Source organism: Gopherus flavomarginatus, chromosome 2, assembly GCF_025201925.1.
Source record: "Gopherus flavomarginatus isolate rGopFla2 chromosome 2, rGopFla2.mat.asm, whole genome shotgun sequence".
NCBI classification, from domain to species: Eukaryota; Metazoa; Chordata; order Testudines; family Testudinidae; genus Gopherus; species Gopherus flavomarginatus.
In genome coordinates this window covers 43299738-43320166 of record NC_066618.1, presented here as the reverse complement: position 1 = coordinate 43320166, position 20429 = coordinate 43299738, and the positions used below count along the sequence as shown (strand labels likewise).

Sequence of the window (20429 nt, the reverse complement as noted above, 5' to 3'; positions counted from 1 at the left end):
GACTTTTGGTTTATAGCTAATTCTACTTTCCAGGTTCTAGTACCTCAATGTTTCAGTTTCAAGCACTGCAAAGGAATTGTTTGGTTGGTTATCAATACCTGTGTGCTTGACTTTTTTAATTGCTGACATACTTCAGTTGATCTAAGGTTTTCTAAGGGTTTATATTTACAAAATGTGAATCTGAGCCAAACTAAAGTTGACAGTATCCCTTTTAAAAGGCAGCAGGAGTAAAAATAAGACTGAAAGCCCCCAAATGGTAATGTATAACCATAACTGTAGTTCAATCTATGGGGGTATTTTAATAAGTTTCATTAGTTCATTTCACTACTGCACCATGATGTTGCAGTTAACATAAATCAACACATTTATGTTTGTTTCAGCACATAAATGTGACTAGCCAGTATCGCTTCTTTTCTAATAAAACAACATTAAAAAGCACAAGCTGACCACCTGCTGGAATTTTATGCAATTCTTTTGTATCCTGCTGAGTAATAAACAGCAGGAGTATGGGAAGTGTCAATAGGTTAAAGTGTAACTATGTGGAGCTTTGATATAATACAAATAAAAGACCAGTAAACATTTTATTCCACTGTTTTTATTGGATATATGGTTTCAGCCTAAAAAGAATTTTTTCCTTCTTCTCCTTGCTAAGAATTTGTCTATAAATGTATTACAAAATGGAAGTTTCTAGTTTCAATAGCTGTCAAGCTTATTTGTCAAGTATCGGGGGGTAGCCGTGTTAGTCTGTATCCACAAAAACAACAAGGAGTCTGGTGGCACCTTAAAGACTAACAGATTTATTTGGACATAAGTTTTTGCGGGTAAAAAAATCACTTTTTTACCCAGGAAAGCTTAGGCACAAATTAATCTGTTAGTCTTTAAGGTGCCACCAGACTCCTTGTTGATTTCTTTGTAATAGTGGTGGACACAACTGTAGGAAGGCAATAACCAAGATTTTCTTGATCCTGTTTGTGTCCCTAACACACTTTCAGACTTTACATCAAGAATAGTCCTGGAACATTTAGCTGAACTGCTCAGGCTAAATTGATCAGAGCTGCCTTCTTAAATATCATGAAAAATTAAAAGGTCTAATCTCATAACTTTACTCAGGTAAAAGCTTTGTCCCTATTTATCTTTTCAGGCTGATAAAGAATCAGGCTTCTGATACTGGTCAGACACCCTGTTTCTAACTTCTCCACCATCCCTAGCTATATAATAACTTTTCCATGCATATCTTTTCCCTCAACCAATTTTTTTCAAACTTAGTCTCATCTTCTGAGTTATATTTCTAGTTAGTGTACATGCTAGGGTGACCAGATGTCCCAATTTTATAGGGACAGTCCTGATTTTGGGGTCTTTTTTTATATAGGCTCCTATTACCCCTCAGCCCCTCTCCCACTTTTTCACATTTGCTGTCTGGTCACCCTAGTATATGCCATTAGTTACTGGACTGACGTCAGGCACATTTATCAAGTGAAGCTTCTTTGTGTTTTGTTTTCAATGGGATGTTTAGATCTCGGAGAGAGTCATTAGATTTCCTTTATTCAGGATGAGAGACCACACAAGCCTCCAAAGTTGTTTGTTGATATTATTGTCATACTGCTATGGAGTTAAAGCAACACAGAATGTTTTTAAAAGATCTTAAGAGATCTTGCAAGCGACTAGCAGATTCCCAAGAAATAATCAGTTTATGAATTCATTGGCTCAGTGAGAGATGAAGCTAGCCACAATCAACTTCTATAAAGCTCTTATGATACTAGCACAGTGTTTCTTAACATTTTCAGGTTGGTGATCCCTTATTCAAAATTAAAAAATTGTCCTGACCCCCTTACATTTACTATAAAAGTAAATGTTTAAAAATGTATACTCCAATTACTACTGCAAATTCTACAGGTGACCTCATGAACTTTTAAGGTTTTGGCTATCCTGAAGTTATTCTGGACATTTTATTTTCTTTAGAATTATAATAAAATGTTCAATGCTTCACAACCCTCCCGATTGCCTTGTGTAACCCCCTACCCCACCCCACGGATCTCAATTAACCAGCTGAGAAACACCAGTTTCTCAACACAGAGAATACTTCATACATTATGGTTTTAAGCTATAAATAAATACAAGAAGAGAAAGTGTCCCATATGAAGTGTACAATTCTTTGGGAAATTTTGCAGTAAGTGAATAGCCAGACAGTTACAATTATAAGCCTGAAATAACATTGAGAGGAAACACCAAGGCTCAAAGTATTAGTGATCTTATCTTGGTGATAAAAAGCTAATGTTAATATTCACTCACTAAGCCCTGATCCTGCCAACTACTTTGAGTATGTCTACTTGGGGATAAGAAACTCATGGCTGGCCAGGGTCAGCAGACTCAGGTTTGTGGGGCTCAGGCTGTGGGGCTAAAAATTTCTGTGTAGAGATTTTGGCTTCAGCTGGAGCCAGAGGTCTGAGACCCTCCACTCTTGCAGGGTACCAGAGCTCAGGGCCCAACCTGAGCTGAACATCTACAAAGCAATTTTTAGCCCTGCAAGCCCAAGTGAGCTGACCTGGGACAGCCACGCCATGGGGCTTTTATCCCTGTGTAGGCGTACACTAAGACTGTTCACAATTTTAGGTCTTGTTGACACTTAAAATTTAGGACAACCCAGCTACATCACTCCTAAGATAGGTAGTTAAGCCCATGTAGACACTGCAAGATTGATGGAAGAATTCTTCCATCAACTGCCTTTCGATGGGGTGGATTTACTACAGCAACGAAAAAACCCCTTCCATCACTGTGACAACTGTCTACACTATGGTGGCGTAGCTGCAGCACCAAAGCTATGCTGCTGTACCACTTGTAGTGCGGACATACATGAAAGTTAATGGTGCTTAAGTGCTCTGTGAATCAGGGCTTAAACGCCAGATAGCATTCAGGCATAACCCTGAGCAATGGGAGCTCTAAAAGGCATTGATCCTTACGCAGGCACAATACCTCTTGGAACAATTGTAGAGCATGGCCACTTTGCAAACCTCAAAAGATGATGCAGTATGGATGGACCTCCATGACCAATCAGCTGAGCTCATTTTGGACAGGCTAGCGACCTTAAGCAGCCCTTGCTGCAATGGGAGATGGACAGGGCTATAAGAGAACGGCTCTGCTTTTCCACAGAAGCAGACTGAACCATTCTACTTTTGGCTCTTATCCACCTCTTTCCAAAGGCAGCCAACACCACTATTCCTTGGCCCTTTCAATACTGGGAAATTGAACGGAATTTGGATGTTCTAACTCTGCCCTTATTGTTCCAAACAATCTTCTCAGCTGTCAATAAGAAAAACTCCACTAAAACTTCTTTGGCAAAGGCCATTAGACCAAGTTTTAAAGGAAGAGTGAATTCATAAAGTTGAGACCCAGACTGGATAATTAGAGCTAGAAAAGCACAGAAGAGCTGTACAGAAGTCTAAGAAACATTTTCCAGCTGAGAGCATTAGTAAAACAGAGTTTAACAACAGATATATTTATTTTGGCTTTTCCATACAAAGGGATCATGATGGCTTTTGGAGCTGTAGTGTGAATATTATTTACTAATGCCAGGATTTTCAAAAGGGACTAAAGAAGGAGTTAGGCAATCACTTCCTATTGGATTTCAATGGGATTGGAATGCATTGTATAACCTACCCATCACTGTTAACATCCGATACGGCGATGGTGTATCCAAAGTAAGATGCCATCTGTAAATAAAAAACAACACACACATTTTCATATCTCATATCTGTTAGGATACAGATATTCAGGCCTGTCTGCAAAGGCCTATACTTTAAGAATTTAGGTGTATTCTTATCACTTGCTAGTTATAGAGGTATAAAAGAAAGAATCAAAAATCACTGTCTCTGTAATGGCCTTCTTTTACTGTGACAGGCTAAGGCCTTCAGCTAAGATGTAGTTAGGCAGCCATAAGCTGGGAAGTGTACGGTCACATCCTCACATTCCAAACTAGTCACATTGAAATAAGGTGCTATTGGGCTATTAGGAATACAATCCTGTCCTGATAGTCCTATCACCTCCAGAGAAAGGGAAGAGCCTAGAAGATGTAAAAGAAAACTTAGTTTAATAGCGTCTTGTCTGGCAAGAACTCACTTATCAATAGACACAGCTGGAAAACCCTTATGTCTGTATAGATGTATTGGGAAATCCTCACATCTGTATTGTTTTGTATGTTTATTTGCATGGTCTCTGTCTGGTTCTGTGATTGTTTCTGTCTGCTGTATAATTAATTTTGTTGGGTGTAAACCAATGAAGGTGGTAGAATATAATTGGTTAAATAGCCATGTTACAATATGTTAGGATTGATTAGTTAAATTTCAGTAAAATGACTGATTAAGGAATAGCTAAGCAAAACTCTGGTTTTACTATATAGTCTGCAGTCAATCAGGAAGGGTGGGGGGGAGAATGGGAACAGGAATTGGGGATGGGGGAATTAAAATCATGTCTTGCTAAAGGGGAAAATGGGAACGGGGAGGGGAACAGGAACACAGGCAAGGCTCTGTGGTGTCAGAGCTGGAAGGGGGACACTAAGGAAGGAAACTGGAATCATGCTTGCTGGAAGTTCACCCCAAGAAAAATTGAATTGTTTGCACCTTTGGACTTCGAGTATTGTTACTCTCTGTTCATGCGAGAAGGACCAGGGAAGGAAGAAGGTGAAGAAATAAGCCCCCTAACATCTTGGTGCCAGTGACTTGGATGCATCGCACTGGATAGGTGAGTGGCAGCCTGTAAGTCCCCCTCCCCAATAGTCCGCACAGCTGCTTGGAGGGGGTATAGTGAACTCTCGTGATGATAGTTGCGGGTTCTGGCAAACCAGGGTAAAGGATTTTTTGGATAAATGGATAAGGAAGAACCAAGGGCCATACCAGGTGCAGGGGTCAGCCTGGGATGAGATTAAAAAGGAAATGGAGGAAGTGTTAGGGGACCCCGAGGAATGGGGAGTAGCTAAGGAGCCCACCCTCCTTTGGTATATGGGTAGTGGAAGAAGGTCCCTGCCCATGGGGACTGGATGCCTTCCACGGAAAGGAGGCACTTCAGTACACTTGTGAGAGGGTTGAAGTACGGGCAGCATTATGGGGAGCTGCCAGTAATCTTTCAAGTTCAGTGCTGTTGCAGCAGGGGGTGCTGAAGTGTTGTAAATTAGTTAGGGTGGTTAAAGATGATTTAGCACAACAGAGTTTAGAGTCAGAAGCACAGTTAACTGACCACCCTTAGAGACAGGAGCTGGGACTTGGTTCTGGGCAAGTGAAGGAAAAAAAGAAAAGGTTTCAAGGTGGAAAATGGCAGGGTTTGCAGGAGCAGGTAACAACACCCACTCTTCTCCCAGAGCCAGAATGAGAACCTGGGGGTGAGGGTTCCCAGCTGTTTCAACCCGGGCAGCCTACTCTTGGTTCAGAGCTAACTATATCCTTTTCTTCCTTTCCTCCTTCTTTTCCTTAGTTTATTTAATTTGCTGCTGGTAGCCTGTACTTTAAACTGACCTAACATGCTTAATTGCTTTCTTTCCATCTCTTCTTCCCCCCCCCCCCCCCCCCCCCCCGGCATCCTCCTGCCTTTTCACACCTTTGTTTTTCTGAAGTTTTAATGGAGGGTACTTTGGATACTTATGTGAAATGTTTTTGGGTTTTGTTTGTTTGTTTGTTTTTTGTTTGGGACAAAGGATGATGAAGGTCTGCTGTATTCCACTGAAATTTTTAAGGTAAAAGATCCATGGGCAACCATGGAGACAAATGTTTTACTGCCTTTTAAACAGTCTCAAGATAAAGACAGCACAGGTTAAGGCAGCTGTGCGGCAATAATTGTACTTGGTGGCTGAGTTCTTACAGACAAATTGCACTATCTTAAAGAACTAAATGTAGGAGTAAGTGATTTAAAAAAGTAAGTTAAAAACACCTTTTGCAAAAATTGATAAGGCAGGGTTTGGAGGAAAGTAAACATTTGGGAGTTGTGAAAATGGTACATGTAACAGTTGTGGTGTTAGAAGCAGCAAGTTTTTGGTTTAATAATAAAACCCAGTTATATAAATGTAACTGTGTGTGCAGCTCTGCACGCAGTCACATTGCATGGAAGCTTGGTAATTAAATTATACTAGGAGGTCAGGTAGAATGGCTACTACCTCCACTATGCTTCTGTCCCCAGAAGCCTTTGCGGCTATTTTGAGGGAAAATGGGCCCTTTTCCCACAGAAATGGTCTATAAGGACCTGCTGCAGGCAGCAGGCGAAGGATTAATCTGATCAAAATTATTTGACTATTGGGTAACGTAATCAAAATCACTAAAGGAATGTCAGGGATTTCTACTGGAACTTGACCGCCCCTGTCTGTCTCTGGTTGTACAAGATGGGAGTGTAAGCAGGGTACAGTTGTGTAAAAAGAGTAATCACAGTGCAAGGGATGTTAGACAAAATAGAATTTTGTGTGTGCGCACAGGAAAAGGGGAGCAATGATGGGAACACTGAGCCTTGGGGTGGCTCTGGGGGATCAGACTGTCACTTTGGCAGTGCATGGAAATTCTGGGTATGGGGAAGGCAGTCACACCCTGTGTAAAATTAATATGGCTAATATAATGGAGGATAAACTATTTCCCAGAACATGTGCAGTGTATATTGGAAAAGGGGTAAAATAAATGCAAACAAAACATGGTACTTAATTAAAATCCTGTTAGGGCTCCAAAAGGAGCCATAGTAGATTGTGCTTTCTTTTCCAGATCTTTGGAGCAGTGTTTTGGAGCAGGAGATGAAAGTGAAAAGTAATCACAAATCTGGTGGAAGTGGAATGCGTCCCTTTTAAAAAGTCTCTGAGCTGCTGATAGGTTTGGATCCAGAGGCAAGCCAAGAAAACCTCTGTGTAAATGCAAGTTACCTAGCTGATGGGGGAAGGAGGAAACTGCCCTTTGCAGCACAAAGAACCTGAGAATAATGAATACATATGGTCAGCAAACAAGCTACTAGAAGACTCAAATTATGGCCCTCCAGAAAAGGGAGGTGAAAAAACAAGTCAAGCCTGAAAATAAGGGGAACAGGTTAACCCTAAAGGGTGTAGGGGTGTGTGTGTGTACAGAGCAAAAATCTGAAGCTGTCTCTCAGCTATTATCTAAGAATAAACGTAAAGCTTGGTACAGAAAAACTATTGCAAACCTGGTCTGTTGTACAAGAGGGGAAACTGAGGCACACCACCTCATAAATAACCAGTGAGTGGAGTAATTCACTAGCCTGACTATAGAACAAAATAAGGACAGCCTGGAAGTAATTCTTCTGTTTTTCCTGCAATTAGCAAGGAAATTTGTAAAAGGAATTGTTATTATTATTAAGCAATAATGTGTCCCCATCAGGGGGGTGGAAATTGTTTCTTTTGTTTTTCAAACACCGTACAATCTCATGCTGGCGCCAGTGGAAGAAAACCCAGAATACCATGGATCTACATTTTGTGGTGTTTGTCTTGTTGCTAGCATGACATGGGTGAGGGATGGCTTCAAAAGGCTGACCTGGAGGGAAAGGAAGATGTATATGGGAATGCAGAATGTTCAACTAGGAGGCCAGCACCTGTGTAATGGCTGCTATGGTGCCTGGAAATAGAACAGCAACTAAAGTGGGCCCCACAAGCCCTATGGGAATAATGAGAAGGGGAGGAGCTCACTGAGAATCAATGGAGGGGTGTAAAAAATGGTATAGATCAAAGAAAATGTTTGGTTGTGCCCCTCTCCTATGACTCTGAAGAAGCAGGATCAATGGCCTATGGCAAGGGCTAGGCAATTGAGTGTACTGTGTATGTGGTGTTTTGCTAAAAATGTACATATTACTGGGGGCACAATTACACCAGCCCCCCACCAAACTACACACATCTATATGCTGCTATCTGGACTCTGGTGCACAAATGGATCTGTAAATCTTATTGCTGTGAATAATCGAACCAGGGCACATGGCCTGATTCCATACCAAGTGGTTAAGTTGGTTTGGACAATAACCCATTTCTCTGTGGACATTTAATGGACTTATAATATGGACAAAAGCACGTAAAACTTGCAGGGGCAGCTTGTTGCAGCTGCCAGCAACTGGACACATTAAGATCTTAACCCTGTCGAAGGAGGAGAGGCAGTGTTTTGGACGCGGCTCGGATGTTGGACCATACTAAAGTGGTTAGGACTTGGTGTTGCTGTGCATTGTATATTGTTAATTGTACTTGTGTTACGTTGCACATGGAAAGAACCTATAAGTAAAGTAGTAAGCGCGCACCACCCCGCAGTGTGCAGGACAACCCAAACCCAACCTTCTCATGCCCACTATAATGGGAAGTCTGGAACACTAATTGGAATAGGTGTGGTATGCCCGTATGAGAGAAGGTGCAGGGCACTATACAACACGAGGGGCAGTGGGACAAATGGAATATCAACACTTTCCACATTGATGCCTGGCCCTATCAGGAAATGTGTTGCCATATGTCCTATGCTTTTCCAGGGATACCTGGGCAGGAAGATCCCAAAATAAAAAGAAAAAAAAGGGGTGGAGTGTTAGGATATAGATATTCAGGCCTGTCTGCAAAGGCCTATACTTTAAGAATGTAGGTGTATTTTTATCACTTAGCTAGTTATAGAGGTATAAAAGAAAGAATCAAAAATCACTGTCTGTCTCTGTAATGGCCTTCTTTTACTGTGACAGGCTAAGGCCTTCAGCTAAGCCCACGTCCAGACTAACCCGCGGCATCGGCGGGTTAAAATCGATTGCTCGGGGATCGATATATCGCGTCTAGTCTGGACGCGATGTATCGATCCCCAAGCGCGCTTACATCAATTCCGGAACTCCATCAACCCGAACGGAGTTCCGGAATCGACACGGAGAGCTGCGGACATCGATGCCGCGCCGTCTGGACGGGTGAGTACCTCGATTTTAGAAATTCGACTTCAGCTACGTTATTCACGTAGCTGAAGTTGCGTATCTAAAATCGATTTTAATACCCTAGTCTGGACATGGCCTTAGATGTAGTTAGGCAGCCAGAAGCTGGGAAGTATACAGTCACATCCTCACATTCCAAACTAGTCACATTGAAATAAGGTGCTATTGGGCTATTAGGAATACAATCCTGTCCTGATAGTCCTATCACCTCCAGAGAAAGGGAAGAGCCTAGAAGATGTAAAAGGAAACTTAGTTTAATAGCATCCTGTCTGGCAAGAACTCATTTATCAATAGACATAGCTGGAAAACCCTTATGTCTGTATAGATGTAGTTGTGAAATCCTCACATCCGTATTGTTTTGTATGTTTATTTGCATGGGCTCTGTCTGCTTCTGTAATTGTTTCTGTCTGCTGTATAATTAATTTTGTTGGATGTAAACCAATGAAGGTGGTGGAATATAATTGGTTAAACAACCATGTTACAATATGTTAGGATTGATTAGTTACATTTCAGTAAAATGATTGGTTAAGGAATAGCTAAGCAAAACTCAGGTTTTACTATATAGTCTGCAGTCAATCAGGAAGTAAGGGGGGGGGAAATGGTAACAGGGACTGGGGGAATTGGGATCATGTTTTGCTAAAGGGGGAAATGGGAACAGGGGATGGGAACAGGAACAGGGACACAGGCAAGGCTCTGTGGTGTCAGAGCTGGGAAGGGGGACACTAAGGAAGGAAACTGGAATCATGCTTGCTGGAAGTTCACCCCAAGAAAAATCGAATTGTTTGTGCCTTTCGGCTTCGGGTATTGTTGCTCTCTGTTCATGCGAGAAGGACCAGGGAAGTGAGAGGGCGAAGGAATAAGCCCCCTAACAATATTCATTAAAAGATTGTTTTTCCTGACAAACCTCTGCACCTTTATGAAAATGTATTTCAATGGGTAGAAAATATTACTTAACAAATTGTTAGAACTATAATATTTTAGATGCAATGATATTCCTCTGAGGGATAGTATATTATTGCTTAGATCTTTGACATTACCTGTTCACCAGTGAAATTCTGAATAAAGGTCAAGTCTGTAGAATTAATAATTGAAACCTGGAAACAGACAAAAATATAAAAGGTTCCAGTCACACCATACTGTAATGTAACTACAGGTATATTTAGAAAAGTTAAAGGATGTTCCAGTGGTTACAGCACTAACATAGGACCTAGATGACCTGAGTTCAGTTCTCTGCTTCACCACAGATTTTTCTGTGGGACCTTGAGCAAGTCATTTAGATTTTCTATGCCTCAGTTCCCCATTTGTACAATGGAGAGCATAGTACTTCCTTGCCTGGAAGCAGCGTTGTAAGGAACCATGTGTTAAAAACAGTGAAGTGCTCAAATACTACAATATCCGGGGAAAGAATATATGTACCATAGATAGGTGCTATTTTTTTGAGCAGTGAGTTCCAATATGAGGTTGGAATCTGGCAATATGATGTTAGAATCTGGAATCAGTTTAGGGTATGCAAGGACTACAGTCAGGTCTGTAGCTGGGAACTGTCAATTTCCCAAGCAGATTGTTCTTGAAACCTGACTTTTGTTGTATTTACTCTATTACGAGATAAGCATTGTTTCACAATCTGCACTGCTCTCTCTTCTCTTCAGAATTTATACCATGATTCTCATATCTGACAGTTTCATAACACATACATAAAGCATTGAACTGAAAGCCAGATCTGAATGTCCCTGAGCTACACAGACTTGGATCTTTCTTCATCATGGGAACAATCAGAACAGCACATCAAACACGCATGGACTTGGGGTGAATTTGGATTTGAGTCTGCAGCTACAGAAATACTGGCATAAGAGTTCAAAGCAGTCTTGTAATTGTCTACAGAACGTACAGACTTCAAAAATAAATAAAAGCCTGAGCTTTAAAGTCCAATTCAGGAAAGCAGTTAAGCACATGCTTAAGTGCTTTGCTGAATCAGAGTCTAAGTCCATAGGAGTTTTGCCTGGATAAGGAATGCAGGTACAATGTGGCAGAAAAACATGATTTAGCCTTTCCTCCGCAAAATAGCATAGCTCATGCATTTTTACTACTCATCAGATCAAATGTGGGTACAATACATACATAGCCAAAGTTCTGTGCTCCTCTTGGCACTCCAGCAACCAACTCTGAAAAGATAAATAATTAGTGAATACATTGTTTTAGCTGATTGGAGCACCGTCACTTAAATTCTGCTACCATACAGCCCCTATTATTTGAGAGTATGCTGCCTATTAGCTGTCTCAAAGATCTCTGTAACTGATATTACATTTTTAAATTTATATAATGTGTCTATCAGCTTCTCTAGATATATGCTTGGAGCTCAGCGAATATCAGCTAGACAGGGTCAGGCCTGGTCAATATTTGGCCAAGACCTCTACTGAACGCTGGGGGAAGGGGTGTTGCTACTTCAGTAGGTGGTGCTGTCTGCTGCTCTGAGTCAGTCATTAATTATAGTAATAGGGAACTGTGCTGCTTGAGGCATAGGTCAGATGTACCATAAAACTAAGGTCTTCACCATTTGAGACCACTTAAAATCTGAAGTCACAAGGTGGGCAACATGAACCTCAGAGTTGAAGCCAAATTCTAATTTGGGTAATGACATTGTGCCTAGCTACAAAATATTTTCTCTGTAATTGCAGTTGAAAATTCTTCCTCACTGATTCTCCTAAACTTGTAGGGCCTGTTGCTGTCCTCTGTTACATTGCTGATCCATTTTATCCTAGAGGCAGCCGAGTTTTATGTTGGTGAAGAATCTAGCTTGTAAATAATTGGATTAAACTTGTAATGTGTGTGTAATCTTCTGGATGAAATTGCCATCTACATGCAAATTGTTATCAAAATAGCCCACTGTAGAATTTATTTGAGCCAAGAAAGAGCCTTCACTTCTAAAGAAGCTCATGTATTATTTTCTTTCAGGCATTTTTGCTCATGTGCCTTTAAGCCTTTCCTTATTCAAGAGATCAGTTCCTTTTTTCATTTGCCTGTATAATGTTTTCTCTCTTTCTAAGTATAGATTTTTAATATTAAAAGTTCAACTCTGACCAGCTGTGCTCTGAAATGTAAGATTCAAGGAGAGGAGAGAGTATAGGGATCCTCTTCCCACTACACAAACGGTAACTCACGAACAGAACAGAACACATTGGATTAGGAGGAGGGACAGTTAACAAACTGGGACAAGGGGCATGATCTGTAGCTTTTAGGAAATGTCCAAGATCCCCAGTGAATAGTGCATCTCTCAAAAGCACCTGGAGTTAGCTGGCAGATGTGGCCTTAGAGTGCTATCCCCTAGCCCTACCTGTGTAATCTCATCCTAGGCAGAAAGATACCTATGGCTGGGGATGCATAGGTTTTGGCTACTGCAGCTCTGCTTTCCCTTGCTGTACCATCCCAGGGAAAGATTTGCCCCCAAGTACATTGGGTAGAGATACATTATCCCATGCTTTAACATTTTAAATGTTTAAGACCCATTTTCCCATTTAGAGAACAGGAATAGATAAATAGACATGTGCACAGTCATATGCTTTACATTTTGACTTGCTTCTTACCTTGTTCAAGGTCTCCAGTAAATTCCCCAGCAGCCACTGAGTATCCTGTTTAAAGAATAAATTACAAGCATGAAACCTGACAAATCATTTACTTCCAAAGAAACATGCTACTGGAAGTACAACCAGATTTGTCCTCTGTTTCAATAATCTCTGTAAAAACTTTATAAACTAGTATATCTAAGACTGGGGACAGGAGAGGGGAAGGAAAATCATTTGTCAAGTTGTTATGACTACCTTCATCATAAGTCTCAAAAGTACAATAATTCTACAGGCCTAAATCATTAGGAAACACAGTGTTATTTAATTGCATCTCAAAATCAGCTGTTAAGCATTAATACTTTATAATTCATGTGAAAATATAAGCTGCAAATGCTACACCTTTTGTGATAATAGCTTTTTTATTATATTCCTTTTTTGCCACTATGATGCATAATCACACAATTGTATCTGTTATATGTAGGATCAGACTTCCAAAGCTATTTAGGCATCTAAAGATGCCAATAAGTGCCCTAAAAAGGACATAAGGTTAAGCACCTAATGTCCATTGACTGAGTAAGGGCTAATGGATTGGGCCCACGACTGTAAAGCCATATACGAAGCTTATGTGAGAGGACATATATCACTGCCTTCAAACGTCACTGCATCATTTCTACAATCATTGAAAAGACAGCAACATTTGTTACATGCAGAGTTATGCGCATATTATACACAATTCCTAGAGAGAAGGAGCCACCAGCTATCTTTTAAAACATGTACTCAAAGAGATCTAGGTTTCTCTATGTACTGATTACTTCTGTTTATTGGAAATCCTATTATCTGAACCCCTTACTCAACCCCCAGCGTGAGATATATGCCCCCTGCAGCCTGTATCTCATGCTGAGGGACAAGGAAGGGATTTGGATAATGCAGAGATTTGGATAATAGAGCAGAGAGCCCTGGCCAGGGCTGTAAGGAGGAGAACGAGCCCCTGGCCACAGGGAAGGCCTCTGCTGCTGAATGATGCCTGTGGCAGTGCAGGGAGCCCTCTGCAGCCCCACTGTCATGGGAGGGAGGGAGTGGGGCAGAGCAGAGATCCTCAGCCAGGATTGCAAGGAGGAGGATGACAACAAGCCTCTGGCCACGGTGGAAGTCATCCTGCTGCTGAATGGCTCCTGCCCTCTCAGGGCTTGTCTACATCAGAAAGTTGCAGCGCTGGTGAGGGAGTTACAGCGCTGCAACTTAGGAGGTGTACACATCTGCAGGGCACCACCAGCGCTGCAACTCCCTGTTTGCAGCGCTGGCCGTACTCCCGTTTTGTCTCGGGTGTAGAGGATCCAGCGCTGGTGATCCAGCGCTGGTAATCAAGTATAGTCACTTACCAGCGCTTTTCTTGACCTCCGTGGAATAAGCAGGTATCCCAGCATACCTGAGGAAGCCTCCGGTAATCAAGCTGGTCTCCTTCCCCGGCTTGCTCTCGCGTTCCCCGAACCCCGAGCAAGCAGGTCTCCTTCCCTGAGGTTTGCTGGGTGGTTCGGCGAACGCGAGAGCAAACCGGGGAAGGAGACCAGCTTCGCCGCGGTTTGCTCTCGCGTTCCGCGAACCACCCTGCAAACCGCAGGGAAGGAGACCTGCTTGCTCGGGGGTTCGGCGAACGCGAGAGCAAACCGGGGAAGGAGACCAGCTTCGCCGCGGTTTGCTCTCGCGTTCCGCGAACCACCCTGCAAACCGCAGGGAAGGAGACCTGCTTGCTCGGGGAACGCGAGAGCAAACCGCGGCGAAGCTGGTCTCCTTCCCCGGTTTGCTCTCGCGTTCGCCGAACCCCCGAGCAAGCAGGTCTCCTTCCCTGCGGTTTGCAGGGTGGTTCGCGGAACGCGAGAGCAAACCGCGGCGAAGCTGGTCTCCTTCCCCGGTTTGCTCTCGCCTTCCCCAAAACCCCTTGAAGCCCCCCAACAGCGCTGCAGTGTGGCCACATCTAACACCACTTGCAGCGCTGGTTGCTGTAAGTGTGGCCACTCTGCAGCGCTGGCCCTATACAGCTGTACTAATACAGCTGTAACAACCAGCGCTGCAAAATTTTAGATGTAGACATGGCCTCAGTGATCCAAATAAAATCCACGTTCTCTATGCTAGCTGGGAAATCAGGAATGTACTGTATCACCTTAGGGCCCACTACTACTCTCACTGAAGTCAATTATAGTTTGTCCTTAACTTCAACGAGAGCAGAATTGCGCCCTTAGAAATTACTGTACTAAAGCATGACAAAAAAAGAAGTTTCTTTTCCCTCTCTTAACAGTTGAAATAGTCCCTAATTACAGTAAACGAAATCATTTCCCCTTGTCTGAAAAAAGGTGCAAACATGAAAAATTAGTATGCTTGCTTAAGTACATTAAAACCCATGTATAAATATAGCATCCTAGTTAGCTAGCCATTTAGGATCTGATTCTGTGAACACTTAATCCTGTGTTTAACTTTAAGCATGTCAGTTGTCCCATTAAAGTAATTAGCAAATTACCTAATGGGATTCCTTACTCCTGTGCTTAAAGTCAAGCACATGTGTAAGTGTTTACAGGGTTGGGGCCTTCATAATTTAGGATTTGCTTTCTCATTCAGATTAGTCCAGTGCCTCTAGATTGTACATCTTACCCAGGTAATTGTCATCATATATAGGTGGTGCCACTCCAGTTTGCTTTTCTCTTGTCAGTTTCCTTAGAATATCCTTGAATGAATAGTCCGTAATGATATCTGCAATACTGGTGGTGATTACTTGCCCTGTATTCAAATAATTTCATAGAGTAAATGAATTCAGAGAAGAGCCAACACCCTAAAATGTAGGCTTATCTACAGTTTTTAAGATTTAAGATTAAATGTAGGTTTCAAGACACAGTCTACTCAATTCATCACTAACTGTCCCATTGACAAAACAATGCATTGCCAGATTGCTGCCATAGAGAAGAGCAGTGCATAGCCACTGCTATTAGGAAAATCCTTCCCCACTGCCACTCTGGGAGCTTCCTGGGAATATTTAAACCAATGCATTTCCACATCATTCAGAAATGAGAACACAATATGGAACACAATGCAGTATTAACCATAACTAACACAACTCCATTCCATTTCAAAGTGCTGGCCCAGACCTTCCAAGTCCTACATAGGCCTAGATCATACTCTGGCAGTGACAGCCTGTCCATAACAGCTATAATTCAATGGGATCCCATAGCCCAAAGGCAGTGCATTCTCATTGGAGAGTTCAGAGTTATGGAATTCTATCTCATCAGAAGTCAAATGAGTCAGAATCTTTCTCCTTCAGTGACACAATGCAAAACCCATTACACAGGTCCACCACAACAGTGAAGCTGCTGAATGGCTTGACAATGTCTTCCTGGTAGGCAGACACCAAGAATGAGCCTTATCGTAACAATGGTTAAATCAAGGGAGGGGCAAAAATGTTCTGCCCTTACCTATATCAATACAGCACCATGATACCACAATGATGAGTTGAGGTATTAGAAATGTCTGGACAGAAATCAATCTAAAAATCCCAAACTGTAACTTATGCTATGAAAATGCTACACACAATGAAATCTCTCTATTGCACAATTGACACTTCAATTCCAGATGAAAATAAAGTTATGTTTTTCTATTAAGAGGCAAAATGTTCCGAAATGTCAACAGTAAAACATTTACCTCATTTCACCTACTATAGAATCCATGGCCCAATTCTGATCTCATTCTTTTTTTAAAAAAACACACAAGAGTCACTACATTGACTTCAGAGCAGTTATTCTGATTTACACATATATAAGAGACATCAGACTCAAACCGATGACCTTACATCTAGAAAATAACAGGAATTCAGGAAGAAATTTCTCCTGACACCTCGCCTTTACTTTTTGGTTTAAGTTAACTGAGTGAGTGAACATACCTTGCCAGTAAAAACTCCCAGGTCCTCCTACTATAAGGTCCCCATTCTACAAAAACAACAAGAAATGAACAATATTAAATTATGATCGATAACATACAGAGGAAAAGAAATTAGTACAATTATATCTGAACATCTGTACTGTTTTATTTCAACAGCAAAAGGAAAATCAGGGTCATGATACAGGATATAGGCCCTGATGCAGGAAAGCACTTCTTTACGTACTTCTTTAAGTACATGCTTTAATCCACTCTTTTCCAGGAAAGCGGTTGAGTATGAGATTAACTTTAAAAAGTCAAGACACATGCTTAAGTGTCTTTCCTGAATAGGGATGCTTTCCTGAATTTCTAAGGGCCATAATCTGTTTGGCATCTTCAGAATAACATTTTTCAAAGACTGCTTTGTTTCTTTGTAAACAGAAGATGAAGATAACACAGAAGAGATCAGTGACGCCTGAAGTAGCCAAAGCAATGCTTTACAGACCAATATGGCTATAGCCACCTTGTTGTCATCCCTTCACAACAGGCTAATTGGTTGAAAAGAATAACATGAATGTAAAATGGATACCCACGTGTCTCAGAAACACATTCTACAGTTATTGTGATTAGACGCACATGTGAAGCCCTGGTGGTCTAGTAGTGGTACAGACCCACTAGCTACAAAGTGTATTCCTAGGGTCCATAGTATTGTTACTAGGTAGCATGGGGGAATACACTGGACACACTTTCAAAGCACTTTTTCCCCCCAGAAGAAACCAATTGTATTGAATTATTAGCCTGTTGTTGAAAGAATCCTCCTATAAATTGCTTGGATTTTAAACAAAACAAAACAAAACAAACACCACTCAAGGGCTGATGCCCAGCACTTTCTAAAAATCAGGCCCTGGTGAGTGACTCAAGTTGGACACACAAAAATGGAGGCACCCCATAGGCTTGGGCACCAGTGCCCCCCTTTGGTTAAATAGGATGTTGCACAGCATTTGCCCAGATCAGCAGGGTAGCCAGCCACCATGCTTCTCTGAATCTCTATAGTCCTATTGTGGAGAAAAGGATGTCAGTTTCTGTTCAATGGGAGTGTACAGGCCAGCCCTTATGTTTGTCAGGGGTAATCAGACCCTTGGGTTCTTGAGTCCCTGTTAAGGGGTCAGTAGGGGAATCCAGGCTCAACCACTCCACTGGGTTCCAGTTCAGATCCCTTAACCCAGGCAGGCAGAATCCTGCTACACCTTCCTGCCTCCTGGGTTCTGTAGGCTTCTGCAGCCTGTGGCTCTGGCTGTCCCTTCTCTGGGTCATTGTCACTCTGAGGCAGCTTCTCACCAGTTTGCTGGCAGCTCCTTCTTTCTTGGGTCTGCTGGCTCCTCTGGCAGCCACCTCACCCCTCTGCTTTTCAGCTCTTTTATTCAACCAGCTGCTCTGAAGCTGCCAATCAGCACTGATGGGAACTTCCTTCATTAACCCCTTGGTTGCCCGGCCTGCCTAAGGTCTATGCACCCCATGACACAACCAAAATCACTAGTCACTTCTGAAGGTTGGGATGGCCAGAGCAACAGTAATGCCATAGCTAGGGTGATCAGATGTCCCGATTTTATAGGGACAGTCCCGATTTTGGGGCATTTATCTTATATAGACTGTTATTACCCTCCTCCCAACCCCGTCCCAATTTTTCACATTTGCTGTCCAGCTACCCCAGGTATAGCACAGGCTGGGATGGATTCAGGAGAAGTCAATTGAAGTGCATCTGACAAGTAAGAAGTTATCTGTAGCAGCTTTTATCTATTTTTGAAATTAAACTGGGAAGTTTCAAGTATGTAAAACTTCTGAGAAATTACAGCTGTGAGGGATTACTCTCCCCTCCCCCAGGATGCCACCCAATGTACTGGGGTTTAACTGAGCCTCTCCTGCTCAACTAGCCTGGGTTCCCTCTTCCTGCTTTGCTGAATTAGGCTCTTTGGCCTCTTGAGGCACACACACACAAGTAGGGTCACATCCCGCTGCAGACACAGACTGAAGTCAGCTCTATGTGAAAGGGCTCCCCCAGAACTCATGTGCCCACCCCTTTTGGGAGACAAACCCAAAATAATTCTGTTTTGCACAGAATAATTCTGTATGTACAGCACAAGCTCATAAAATTCACCCTCTTCTTCAATGAGAAGAGAGATATGCATGACTTCTTGCCTCCACTAGTTAGAAATTGCATAAACTGGGTTTAATAATAAACAAATTTTATTAACTACAGAAGGTAGATTTTAAGTGGTTAAAAGGATAGGAAAAAGAACAAAGCAGATTACTAAGCAAATGAAACAAAACATGCAAACTAAGCTTTACACACTAGATAGATAGGATACAAATTAGCAAATTCTCACCCTGACTGATAAACAGTCTGGAAGATTCTTAAGGCACAAGTTGTCTTACACAAGGTTTTCATACACAAAAACCTGATTTAGTTGGTGTTGGTCCTCCTTTGAGGAGGAGGTGGGACTAGGTGGCCTCCTGAGGTCTCTTCCAACCCTAATCTCCTATGATTCTATGACCATTACCTCTTAGAGTTCAGTCTTTGTTCCTCAGGTGTTTTCAGGTGTGTTGTCCTAGGGAGACTGAGGACCTCTCATGTTGTCATTGTTCCTCATTTATATCTTCCCCCTACTTGCTGGAAAGTTTCTTGCTGTGACCTGGGTCAAACAGTTCCCACTATATAGAGTTATCTGACCTGGGTCAAACAGTTCCTATTGTATAGAGCTATCCGATCTGGGTCAAACAGTTTCCATTGTGTAGAAATATCTCTGAGAGGTTTTTATTGCACACAGTTCCTGGGATAATCCTTATGTTTGTGTGCATCCCTTCAATAAGTCCCTAGCATTGTTTGGCCTCATCCAATAAAGCACGTTTGAAATACAGAGACATAGTCAATATTCCCAGCTTCAGATACAAAAATGATACAAGCATACAAATTAGATAAACACATTTAGTAAATCATAACCTTTCCAATGATACGTTACATGAGCCATCTTGCAGAAAGTATATCTCTGTTATGTTATATCCATATCATAAGCATATTTCCATAAAGAATATGGAGTATAATATCACAGCAGCAACTTCATGAAAAATGTTACTCAAAACAAGAAGTGGATGAATTTCCAATCGGGGGACTGGAATAGATGAAGGAAGAGGTCAATAGGGATAAGTCAGCATAAAATTTCATCCAAGGAGTTAAAAAGTAGACTCTTACCTTGTAAAAATCTAAGCTGAAGCCTGCTTGACAGAAACCTTGTCCTTCAGGATCTGCATTGCCTGCATTATCAAAATATGAATATTTATTGATCTCATAATGACTGAGTAGAACTTACTTATTGCCATAGGAGAGGGTTCAGAGAAGAGCCTCAAGAATGATTAAAGGATTGTAAAACATGCCTTATAGTGAAAGATACAAGGAGCTCTCTCTATTTAGTTTAACAAAGATAAGGTGAAGGGGTGTCTTGGTCATAATCTGTGCGTGCCTATATATGGAACAGAAGTTTGATAATAGGGGGCTCACCAGTTAGCTGACAAAGACATAACAAGATCCAATGGCTGGAAGTTGAAACTAGTCAAATTCAGACTAGAAATAAAGTGTAATTTTTTAATAGAGAACCACTGGAACCACTTAGCAAGGGTCATGGGGGAGTCTCCATAACTGGCCATTTTAAAATCAAGTTTGGATGTTTTTCTAGAAGACATGCTCTAAAGAGGAATTAATTTGGGGAAGTCTTATGGCCTGTAATACAGGAGGTCAGATCAAATTATCACATTGGCCCCTTCTGGCTTTATAATCTCTGAATTGCCATACACTACAACACTATAAGATTTCCCAAGGAGAAATAATTAGTACCCAGATTTACTTGCAACAACAAAAAGAAAAAATATATACTGTGTTGAATTACAGATTTCCGTTGTGGGTACATATTTTATTAAATATTGTAGTACTGCCTTATCTCCATAATTCAAAGTGATAGTGCACATCCAACTCCTGTATCAGTACCATAGTTTGTTATAGTAGGAAGAAAATTT

At 41.7% G+C, this 20429-nt stretch overlaps 1 protein-coding gene across 1 annotated transcript in view; it reads right to left on the bottom strand.

The window, feature by feature from the left end:
• ITGA8 (integrin subunit alpha 8) overlaps nt 1–20429 on the bottom strand; it is a 182056-nt gene that overhangs the window by 128805 nt on the left and 32822 nt on the right. The window contains exons 5-11 of the mRNA XM_050939513.1: nt 19612–19673; nt 16390–16435; nt 15111–15236; nt 12489–12533; nt 11026–11069; nt 9945–10001; nt 3655–3707 (exon numbers count right to left, since the gene is read on the bottom strand). Of these exons, the coding sequence (XP_050795470.1) occupies nt 3655–3707; nt 9945–10001; nt 11026–11069; nt 12489–12533; nt 15111–15236; nt 16390–16435; nt 19612–19673 (433 nt within the window). The remainder of the gene's footprint in view (nt 1–3654; nt 3708–9944; nt 10002–11025; nt 11070–12488; nt 12534–15110; nt 15237–16389; nt 16436–19611; nt 19674–20429) is intronic.